General features: G+C 49.8%; 1 protein-coding gene across 4 annotated transcripts in view; it reads left to right on the forward strand.

Annotated features, from left to right (window-relative positions):
* The window catches only part of DPF3 (double PHD fingers 3), a 287,861-nt gene that overhangs the window by 145,744 nt on the left and 130,112 nt on the right, over positions 1–12,005 (forward strand). For all 4 annotated transcript variants that reach the window (XM_056133732.1, XM_056133734.1, XM_056133735.1 and 1 more), the window contains exon 3: positions 1,530–1,637. In XM_056133732.1, coding sequence (XP_055989707.1) covers positions 1,530–1,637 — 108 coding nt within the window. The remainder of the gene's footprint in view (positions 1–1,529; positions 1,638–12,005) is intronic.

A 12,005-nucleotide genomic window follows, 5' to 3' on the forward strand; every position in this document is an offset into this window, starting at 1 on the left:
TTTCTTTTTTTCAGGGGTGCTGCTGTGGAATACCTGGGCTACCTCTGTGGTGCTTGGGACTCCCAGGGCAGCCTCCAGAGATACTCAGGCAACCGTGAAATACTGGGGTTTGAACCTGGGTTGGGCTGATGCAAAGTCACACTCCCTAACCATTGACCTATCTCCCAGCTCCACTCCAGTGCCAGATTTAGTTCTGGATTAGAGGATTCCAAGGAGAATGAGACCAAGTCCCTATTTTACTCTAGGAGGGATGATTTGGTTGGCTGACTGGTTTGTTTGGGGTGCACAAAGGAGCCTGTTTTAGGGTCCTCACTGCTTCCCCAGTGTCAAGATGTCTTCTTCCCTCCCTCGCCACCCCTCACCACCCCTCCCCTTTTCTCTGTGATTAACTGTTGTTAGAGGTGGGAGCCATGTCTCTCCAGACCTCTGGCTATCTGTTCTGTGTCACAGGAGCCATGAGAGCTTTGTCTGATGAGCAAGAAGATCCCTCATGGAGTGCTTGGGCCCCCAGATGCTGTTGTTGTGGAGCTTTGGTTTCAAAGGCAACTCAGAACATGTTGTGGGCAGGCAGTCAAGCCCGCAGCCAGAAGGCCAACCCCCAGCCTCCCCATGCTGTGCTTGTAAGGCCCAGGCAGTGGACAGGGTAAGGCGGGGCGGTAGGCTCAGTGGCAGGGACCGGCCTACAGCCTCTCACCCCAAATGTGTGACTCTGTGGGAGATGCACGGGGATCTCTTGGGCATCAGTAAGCTGCTGGCTGCTAATGGGGTGAAGGAAGTCAGGAGGTAAGAGATCAGGTCCTTGATCCCCTTTCCTTGCAACGATTTTGTTTTTTGAAAGTAATTTTCAGTTGCAGCTTCATTTGATGCATACTTCTTTAAGCTTTTGTCAATATTTTATTTTCAATAATTTGTTTTGAATTGCAAATTATAGAGGTATAGTTGTTAAAAGATACTGCGGAATGTGATGTTGTCTCTGTTCAGACATCTCACATTAGATGGAAGAATTTCTGAGCCTTATCTTACATCTTGATTTGTTTGGGGGGGCACACCCAGAAGTGTTTAGGGGCTCCTCTGGTTAGGGGACTGTGTTATGCTGGGGATCACACACCTGGGCCTCTCACTGCTGTGCACACTCAGCTTGTGGAGCTGTATCTTGGGTGATCCCATTTTTGTGATATGCTTCCCAGCCTAGGTGTCGAGAGGGACATGGACTGACCTCTGGTAGATGCACCTGCATCTGAAGGGAACGTGCCATCCAGACCTGGCCCCACCCCGACCCCTGCCTGGGAGTTGCAACCAAGTCCAGAAAGGTCCTCTATCTCTGCAGACTAGGGATGCACAGCTGAGGGGGGGGGGGGGGGGAGTAGAGCCTTGGGTTCATTGAGAGAGCCCAGGGGGACAGAGAGCTCCACAGACCTGGATTCTGCCTCTGCTTTGTGTGCAGCCAGTGCTGTGACCAGTGGCCTCACTGTTCCAGGCTTTTTCCTCCCCAGCCCCAGGCTTTAACCTTTCCCCTGTTTTGTCCACAGGCCTTGCCCCAGGCCAACTGTACACCTACCCTGCTCGATGCTGGCGGAAGAAGAGACGATTGCACCCACCTGAGGACCCAAAGCTGCGGTTGCTGGAAATAAAACCTGGTCAGTACCCTCGGGAGTTGGTGGGCCTGGCACCGGACAGGCTGCTTCACTTCCTCAGCCAGAGGTTTTGCTGAATTTACCCACATGTCCATGAGTCCACCCGATCTTCTTTCTTTTCAGTCCCAGGCCTGTTCCTCCTCCTTCCTCTTGTCTCCTTTTCTGTACCTCCAGAGGAGGAAGGCCAAGACAGAGACTGTGTTCCCTCTGCCCCACTCCCTGACTCTGAAATTCTGGACGTCTTACTTGGAAATGGCCTACACTGCTAACAGAACCTGCCTGGGACTTGGAAGTGGCAGAATCTGCCTCTTGTTTGGCTTTGAGATCACCTAGAAGAAAGTGGTTGGTTTTCTTTATGATTGACCTATTATGGTTCTACTGATGTCTGTCTTCAGACCTGCATTGGGAACAGCAAACCCAGATGGCCATGGGCCCTTCACTCTAAGGAGAGCCTGCTTTGGGTTGCCTGGGCTGGGGAACGCATCTGGGGTGAGGTGGGGCAAGTATCTGGCTAACACACTTCCCTCCTGCTGTCACCACCATGGTGTAGATCCCTACACCCCTGCCTTACCACACAAACCCCTGAGGCTGCAGGTATCTCAGGCTGGGAATGTTTTCAGTCACAATTCCATGGTTATGTTGGCTTTGATGGCTGACTTCAACCCTTACTTTACTTGTGTAAGAGGTTCTATTAGTGGTAGGGGGGGAACAAATTCTTCAGTGTGCTTCCAGCAAAATTCTCCAAGGGCCTTGGATAGCTTACACACCCTTAAAAGCATACCAGGCAATAACAGGCTGCTCCAATCACCCCATTCAGGTAAACTGGAGGACACCCAGGGCACCCGCTACAATACATTGCTATAGATATATAAGGAAAGTCACATGTGCCATTGTACATTTTCAATAGTCACATTCAAATAAGTCACTGGCACTGTCCTTCCGTTGTTCATCGATTTGCTCGAGCGGGCCCAGTAACATCTCCATTTTGAGACTTGTTGTTACTGTGTTTGGCATATTGAATACGTCACGAGTAGCTTGCCAGGCTTTGCTGCGTGGGCGAGATGCTCTCCGTAGTTTGCTGGGCTCTCAAAGAGGGGCGGAGGAATCAAACCTGGATAGGCCGGTCTGACTGTGTGCAAGGCAAATGCCCTACTGCTTTGCTATTGCTCCAGTCTATTAAAATAAGTAGGTGAAGTTAATTGTAGTGATGATTTTATGTGTAGTGACCCTAAAGATTCAAAAATATTATTTCAATATGTAATTGATAGCAGAATTAGGAATGAGATGTTTGAATTCTTTTTCCTTAGAGTTTCATCTTTGCGTTCCAGCATGCATTTTGCATGTTAAGCTCATCTCATGGTGGACAAGTCACAAGACAGGTGTTCAGTTGCCCTCTAGTTCTAGTGGTGAGTGTGACTGAGAGCTACATTCTAGACGTCATTGGAAAACTTGGTAGAGATGCAGAATCTGGGGCCTCATTCCAGACCTGATGCATTAGCATCTGTGTTTTGTCAAATTCCATTGATTGTACCCATCAAAGTCATGTTAAATTATGAGAAACACTAGTCTAAAAGTCTCAATGGCCAGGCCACAAGTCAGTACTATTACCTCCTTAGCTTTTTCACTTCATTCTACAAAAAAATTCTTGCCTATTGAAACATTTTGGAGGCTGGCCTCCCTTTTTCCTTGTTCCAGACCCACCTAGTGTTGGTTTCTTGGATGTGATATGGATGATCAGCAAGAGGATCCCTATTTAGACCTCACCTGGGTCCATTTTATTTTTTCCCCTTTGAGGGAGGATGACCCAGGTATCTGCCACTGACTGGCTTTGCCTGTTTGTTTGGGGTCCTGAAACCTCTGGATAGATTTCCTAGCCTATGACACAGACACAGTGAAACTTGAGTTTGAGCTTGTCTTGTAGGTTCCTCATGATGATTCAAGGGGCCATGTGTAATAGTATTTGTTCTTTCTTACCCTTTTAATAAAAATTTAAACCAATCTTTTTTGACTTTTAGTAGGTAATAAAATACATGTATACACTTGAAAGATTAAAAGGATTCATTGCACTGGGAAAAATAAGACCTTGATTGCCTAGAAGCCATCGTTGATATTAGTATTTGAGATTCTTTAAGAAATAGTTTATGAAGACAAGGAAATGGAAGGTACCAAATGATGGCAAACCCTTAGCCCTGGATTATAGAAATGAGAAATCCAAGAAAGTGAGGGAAGCAACAAGAGGTAGACAGATTATAACATGAGTATTGGTCAAGGGTGTTGGACATTTCAATGGTTTAGGTGGGAGGTAACTATGTACAACAAAACCATGAGGGTCAACACTATAGTAAACATGTGACCCAAACCATAATAATTAAAAAAATTTTTTTAAGTGAGTTTTCTAAGGAGGCAGGAGAGAGAGCAGGAAGAAAATGTGGGTCACTGATAGAAGGATGCTGACTCTGGTAGTGGTTTTGAGAAGGGAACATTGAAATTCTAAAACTCTGCTATTGACAGCTTTGTAAATCACAGTGCATAATTAAACAACAACAACAGCAACAAGAAAATATAAAAGATTATGCAGGTACCAGGAATCACATGGATGTGACCTTCTCTTTTATTTAAAAAATTAATTAATTATTTGGAGTTCTACTGTGATGCCTGTATTCTGAAAATAAAATATACTTACCATATCTGAGCTTGTTTGTTATGATGTTTGTAGGAGCAACAACAAAGAATGGAAATATCCAGGGGTACATTGATGGGGGCCTGTCTAGATACATAGAATGTTTGAAAACTGGACAACTATTGTATCTTTGATTTTGTTTATTTCTATTTTTGTTTATTTCTATTTTTTATTTCTGTTTATTTCTATTTTGTATTTCTGTTTTACCTCACCTTTGGGTGAAGCACATTCATGTAGTTATTTCATGAGGTGGACCCCTGGTCTTACAATTTTGTCTTTTAAAGATACAGGTAGAACCAATGAGGAAGCCAAATTTTATTGTTTCGTGGAAAGAACAAGAGAAGACCACACAGCATTTTTTTTTCCTTGCTGAGAATTGATTATTTTCAAAAGTTATGTCTATCTTGGGCTGAGTCTCTAAGCTTACGGAAACCTGAAGACTAAATTTTGTTGGGAGCATAGCAGTGGACAAATGAACCTTCCCTTTCTCCTTTCCCCCTCCTTCCCAGTCCCTACTTCCTCCCTCTCCCTAGCTTTCCTGAGCAGTCCCCAACAGCTCCAGAAGTATAGCTTTGTCTCTTGGAGCTTCCCTGGGCTCGGCCATCAGCACTCTCCTCTCTCAGGGGAAGATGGCAGCACTGGTCTGGAGCTGATTATCTCAAGGCGTAAATTTCCCATCACATCTGGCCCTTCCACAGACCCTTCCAGGGACAATGAGGAGCTACCACAAGCAATTTGCCTTGCTCCAACCTAGCTTGTCCTCCTCTTTTTCCTATGTGTCCCCTTCTAAGTACAGGTGGGACCATGGCCAACATGGAGTCATGTGGCCGAGAGGTGTCTTTGACCTCAGGTCTGCAGAGCAGGGGGTTTTGGCAGAAAATAGGTCAGGGTGAAGAGAGGGGGTATAGATGCAGGGATCTTGATGGAGATTCTTTAGAGAAGGTCTCAGTGGGGGGGGGGCAGTGGTACTCCTCTCTGGTTCAACGTCCTAAAGCATAGAGCTGATCCGGGTTGAGTGGACACATCAGGACACGGAGCAGGTTGCTGGATGAGGGCAGCTCCTCAGGCTTCTTTGTTCCTGAGCCCAGGGATCCTCTGATGGCGTGGGCCCAGCCCGGCCCTTCTCACTCCATCTCCCTCATGTGGTCCTTTCCACCCCATGGCTCTATGTGCTGCAGGAGAGAAAGGCGCATCTGTGTGGGGTGGGATGGGACTGTGAGCATACTCCCCCTGCTTCTGGGCCTCTGTTTCTCACGCCCAGCCTCACCCCTCCCAGCAGTCTTGAATAAACATCGCACGACCTCCTCCTTGCCTGGGCATTTGAAGGACAACACACACAACATTATTACTCTCAGCCGCTGACAAGGGGCTGTAGTGTTCCCTGCAGCTCACAGGGTTCTTTGGGGCACAAATTCAAGCCCCATGGAGGATCGGGTGGAGGATAGTTCCCTTGCATGACCCTCTTTCCACCCCAATTCTGTATCAGAGGTCAGAGTGGGTCTCCCCTGGGTCATTTTCCCAAGAATGGAGCTCTGTCCTGGCAAAGCGAGCACTGAGTTGGCAGGGGAGAGAGGTGGATAGCACATATCGCGCAGAAGGCCTTGAGCAAGGCAGATGTTTGGCACAGCCAGCTGAGTCCAAAGAGACCTTTCACATCACTTTTTTTTTTGGAATGAAGATCAGAAAAAGGCCAGGAACAAACTTTTTCTTGTGTCCCTCTGGAGGAAGTGCTCAGAGAGTCTACTTACCTCAATTTAGTATCTCCCAATCCCAGACCTTTGGTAACCTCTGTCTCGGGCTGATTTTCTTTCTACTATAAAGGCTGGGAGACTATGGTACTGAATTAGGAAGTTAATTTCCCAGGGGCCACTGGGGCAGAAGCTAAGGGGAGAGCCCAAGGGAGAAATGGTTGGAACTGGCGCCATGTTGCTTCGGGACCCTACACAGCCAATCCTCCTGCGTTCTCAGACCAAATGGCACTCCTGAGTGTACCTGCTCTTGAGTGTACCTGAGGCCTTATGAACTCCTCGTGCTCTGAGACACTTAGGTTAGTGGCACAGCTCTTAGCCACCCTTCCCTATTTCGAGGGTGACAAGAGGGAAGTCAGCTAAGATTGGGGTTCTGGTACTTTTTCTTCTTTTTTTTTTCTCTTCTGTTTCTGCTGCCACTCAATGTCTGGGGATGAATGAGCAGGACAATCACTGCCCCACCACACACTGTGGAGGGAACCTGAACAGTGGGATGGGAAACCTAGAAGAGTCCCCGGTGCCCCCAAGCAGGGGGTGTCATCCCCAGTCCACACATATGTCATAGGAACCCTCAGAGGGATGTGTTGTGAGGAGGTGACCCCAGGGAAAGAGGCCTGAGTCCCTCCTGCTTGGGCCGGGGGTGGAGAGGAGGCCTTCAGCGGCCGAGGGTGCCGGCCCTGCCACACGGAGCTGCCAGAGTTCTACAGATGGGAGCAGGCTGTGGCCAACTTCCCCAGCTTTTGAAAACCCTGCATCTTAATTAGTTCCCTACTGCTTTTGTACATGGCCCACATTTTAATAGTCTCCAGTCTCCCTCCTTTCCCCCCCCCCACCACCATTTGCTCTCTGATGTTTGGTGTGATTTCTCTTCTCCTCAAGACAGTCCCCCCCCCCCCCCCCCCACGACTCTTCCAGCACCCTCCCAGTCCGGGAACAACTTAAAGGCACGCCGATGTGCCAAGCATGTAGCCCGAGATTGATGAGCCTGTCAGCCGGCTCCCTCTGCCCCCCCCCCCCGCCTCCCCCTCTCCCGGGTGCTCCTCAGCAGGGATGAGCCAGGTGGGGGGTGAGCGCAATGGGGGAGGCGAAGGAAGGGACCCGAAGAGCCCCCGGCCAGGTGTGAGCCAATGGACGATGTGACCTTCTCCTGGCCTGCAGAGGAGTCTGGCTGTGTCCTTCCAAGGGGGGAAGGACACTCTGCTCCCACCCGCATCTGTCAGGGCTTATCTGCCTGCACGGGGGTTGCCTGAGCTGGGGACGCTGGGAGAATGGATGCCTTCAAGTGCATCAGGGGGAAATGACCAGTCATTTATCTCTTTCCTGCAGTGTCAGAGCCTGCAGCCATCCATCCTGGAGGCCTGCAAAGGCAGCCCTTCAGCTGGGGCCCTCCAGGGTAGGAGAGCTGGGGAGAGCGTCGCCAGCCACGCCATCCTCCCACCCCCTCCCTGCCCCAGTTCACACCAGGACTGTTTACGCCCCTCTGACTGTCCTGGAAGTTCTGGGGGCTGGACGGGCCCCACTGGGACTGGCTTGGCACTGCTGGCATGTGCCCCAGGGCCCTGCAAGCTTGGCAGGCAGAGGAAATGGGTGGCAGCTGGGAGTGGGCTGGGCGGTGGGGTTCCACAGTCATGTTGGCTGCCAGAACCGCAATGAGGGCGTGGGCTGGGAGGCTGAGTACTCACCCTGTCACCCCATTAGGCTCTGTCTCCACCGGAAGGGGAACACTTGGAGGATAGGGCCCACCTCATTCTTCCTTTCTTCCTTTGTCTTCCCTGGAGTGTGGCATGACTTGGCACGTAGCGCATGGACAGTGAAGATTTATTAAAGGGACGAGAAGGAGAGAAAGGGGCACAGTGTTGTGGAACAGGATGCAGCTTCCATCAGCCCATTTCACAGCCCATTTCAGCCCTCTGGTGTGGGACAGAGAGGAGTCTTTTCCTTGGATTCCCAGACTAGGTTGGGGTGGGGGTCCTGTCCAGCAATGCTGGCTTATCTCTTTCTTGGGCTTGAGGATATCAGGGTTTTCAGGGTGCCCAATAATGCTTCTCTGCTGGAGAAGTGGGGTTCCAGTCCAGACCCCTCTACATACACTGTGGTTGTGGGAGGCAGGTGATTCCCACCTCATCCTTGAGCAGCTGTGGCCTGTGTATCATGCAACAGTTATGCTCACTGCTATGCTGTCCTGAGACTCATCAGGGAGTGTGCAGTGGGAAGGTGTGGTGAGGGGGGCTGGAGACACCACAACTTGTGGCCCAAGCCACGGTCATTTTGGTGAACGCTGGTCCTGTTCCGATGCCAATCAATGCCTCATTGTTACAAGCAGCTTGCAGCTATAAGAGTGGGTGCCGCCTGGCATAGAATGAAGAACCCTCCACCTGAGTTATCTTTGAAAAGGCCCAAAACTAGTATTTCACCACTGAGAATGCAGCCTGGCATCTGGCTGTGGGACCCACCTGGCCCACTACACTCCAGAATAACTCAGAAGACTCCTCCATGCTTTTACCAGCTTCCATTGTCCCTGGGCATATGACTGGCCAGGCCCATCATGGCTGGGTCTTTCTTCCTGCCTTGGGCCCAGACTGCTCCACTTTCTTGTTGAAGAAGTATTGCTGCTTGCACTCACTCTGCCTGGTTCCAACCCTAAGCCTCTCCACCTGGTCTGGTCCGTGTGTATGTGAGTCCCCCTGTCAGGGCCAGCCAGGGGGACTGTAGACAGCTTTCCAGTACTTTTCCTAGGATGCTAGTGTCTGTTAACTAGGGCCATTCACAGCCCTCTCTGGGCCTGTGGATGGGCTTCTGCATATGCGTGTGGAAAGGCGGCAGGGGAGGGGGGAGTGCAGCAGGGTGGGAATTGATCTAGTTAATCTCTCTGCTTCTCACCTGTTGGATGTTTTCAGAGGGATCCTGTTAAAATATAGGCATTGCCAGTCCCTTTGTGGTCAAACCCCCCAAAGGCTGCTCTTTGCAGAAACCAGCATTCCTATAGCAGCCTCCAGTGCCTGTGAAGACCCCATAATCCTCAGGACTGGCCTCTGATCCACTCTGTGACTCACTGTGCTCTGTGCAGATCAACTCAGTAGCAGGGCCTTGCTCTGGAGCACGCTGAAGTTCATGTCCCAGCTAGGAGGTGGTTCTCTTTCCCCTTCTCAGGTTTATGCTTTCCTGTCCACATTTCTCTCACTGCCCCCAATTTTCATGATATGCTCTGCCCCCACCCCCAAAGCATTGATGGTCCCTGTCTACTGCATGCTCCTGTGTGCGTTTTATGTACGGTTTCTGTAGTTCTTAAATGTAACTTCAACAAGGGGAAGAATTTCGGTCTCTCTGTTTCCAGCCCCCAGAACAGAGACCAGAACATAGAAAGTGCTCGGTCATCTGTCTAATGAATTTTAAGAGCCAAGGCCTCTTATCATTGTGGTTCTATGACGATTTCCAGGTCTGCCTGCCAAGGACCCCCAGAATTGAAGTGGACCCAGATCCCAGTCTTTGAGCCTAGTCCTGGCCTTCCATGCTCAAGCTTCTTTGCTGTCATCTGCCTAGGCTGAGGCTGGGTCAGGAAGCCTATCTCACTGTTTCTCAGGTGATCTGAGAGCATCTGAGGAGAGTTTGCAGAGAACAGCAAGGAGAGGAAGCTTCCAGAGAGGCCGAGAAAAGGGCTGGCATTGGCAGAGCAGCCCAAGTGTAGACACTTGTTTTCATGGCTTCATTTGGCTTGTTATCTGTGCAGCCTCCCCACAAAATGCAATTACAAGGACAGGCCTCTGTAAGCAATAGCCACAGAGCAGGACTATGGACACACAGGAATGGGCAGTGGGTTTTTTTTTTCCAGTTCTTCAGAGGAAGAGATGGAGGCCAGGAGTGTGGTTTAGGGCAGTCGTTCTCAACCTCCTTACACCTGGGAGAAATGGTTCATGGATTCCTAAGGCAGAGACAGAAATCATTCTTTAGAGTAGTATTTAGGGGACTGGAGCGATAGCACAGTGGGTAGGGCATTTGCCTTGCATGCGGCCAACCCGGGTTCGATTCCCAGCATCCCATGTGGTCCCCTGAGCACTACCAGGGGTAATTCCTGAGTACAGAGCCAGGAATAACCCCTGTGCATCACCAGGTGTGACCCAAAAAGCCCCCCCCCCCAAAAAAAAGAGTAGTATTTTGTGTCTGCATCTTTAAATCCAACATTATAAAATGAAAATTTTGCCCAGATGTACCATGTGTTATGCGGCAACAATTGCACACTGGGACTGGTCCTTGGCCCGGTGGTTACAAAACCACTGGCTAGGGGTTCTGTAGCCGAGATTTCACACTATTATGGCCTTTTACACTTTCCATTCAGTTGTATTCCTGCCAGCTATTTGCACACACTCTTCTCTTGTCATTCGATCTAGCCTCTATAGGACAGGCTCTCCAAGCCAGCCCTAAGGGTTGGACATTGTGTGTGTGTGTGTGTGTGTGTGTGTGTGTGTGTGTGTGTGTCCCATGGTTTAAGGGGGATGCTTATCTCTTGTCCTAATATCTGATGCTCCTTGTGAAGAGGCTGGGGGCATGGGGACGGGGGTAGGCACAGCAAGAAGCGAAGATGTGGCCTGTCATGTGGCCGTCCTGGGATTCTCAAACCAGCGGTAACAAGGGCCTGCGGGAGGCAGCCTGGGCGCTGGGTTCTCATTGTGAACCTCATCTATTTTGAGCTTCATGAATCACAAAGCAGGGAGTCACACGCAGCCAAGAAAATGGCACCCCTGAGGAATGAGCAGATGGATTCTGGGGCCCGCCACCTTCTCAGGAAATCGGGGCTCTGGTCCCCTCCAAGCTCTTCCCCTGTGGGGTGAGCCATAGCAAAATCCTCCTCTCTCTCTCCCCAGCAGCCTGAGAGTCGGGTGGGGATAAATGAAATAATGATTCTTAAGCTCCTTGCTCCTTGGTGTAACTTGATGTCTAAATCCAAGGAAATGGGATGTGCTTAAATCCTCAAAATAATAAGCACCCAGAAGAGAAAATGGCATATTTGTATGTCGACAGAAAAACTAGAGGCAGGTTCAAAAAAAGAGTGAAAGGAAAAGCAGAACCAGAGCGAGTCCCGATGTAGCTGGAGGACCGTCGGCCATTGTCTGGCTTCTCCCTCCCTTTTGCACCATAACTCTATCCGCAGGCCCCTGAGTCAGAGAGAGCCCATGATGGATGGACGGATGGATGTGCCTTGTCGGGGGTTTCACCACGATTTCCCTGGGGGCAGTCTGTCTGTTGGCAGAGCACAGCCTTCCGAAAGATGGTATCTCTTGCAAACTCGACAGCTAACAGACAGCTCCTCTCTTTGTATATTTCCCCAAAGAAGAACTGTCTTAATCTGTTTTTTTATATGGCATATTTTATTATAATCTATATATGACTTGCAGGTTCCCAGTCTTCCTTCATGAGCCAACACACACACACACACCACACACACACACACACACACACACACACACACACACGAGTCAGAAGCTCTGTGAGCCCGTGACATCCAGGCGTTTGCATTTTTAAATGACCTGGGATTTAATTACTCACCGAGCTCCCATGTCGCGTTTTCGGGCTCATCTCGCCCGCATCCTGTTAATGAGCTCAGTGGCCTCAACCACCCAGTGGAAGCTTTGCTCTCAGTGTGTTGGGTGGCAGGCTGGGGGCACCTGTGTCAGAAGCCTGTGGCTTTGATCTCCACCTGAGACAAGGGCTGACCCCCTGTCCAGAGCTTTGGAAAGAAATCATTGTTTTCTCTCTCTTTCTCTCCCTCTCTCATTCTCTTTCTCTGCTTTGCTTTTATTTGTGTGTGTGTGTGTATGTGTGTGCGTGTGTGTGTTTTTAAGACTTTCTATGCTTCAATCCTTGTTTGTCTAAGAGGTTTTTTCTTATTTGGAAACCGATTTGCTTCGGTTTGCACAGAAGCTGTCTCTGGTGTGATGGATTGTGCTG

This window comes from Sorex fumeus, unplaced genomic scaffold, assembly GCF_029834395.1.
Source record: "Sorex fumeus unplaced genomic scaffold, SorFum_2.1 ptg000098l, whole genome shotgun sequence".
In the NCBI taxonomy this organism is placed as follows: Eukaryota; Metazoa; Chordata; class Mammalia; order Eulipotyphla; family Soricidae; genus Sorex; species Sorex fumeus.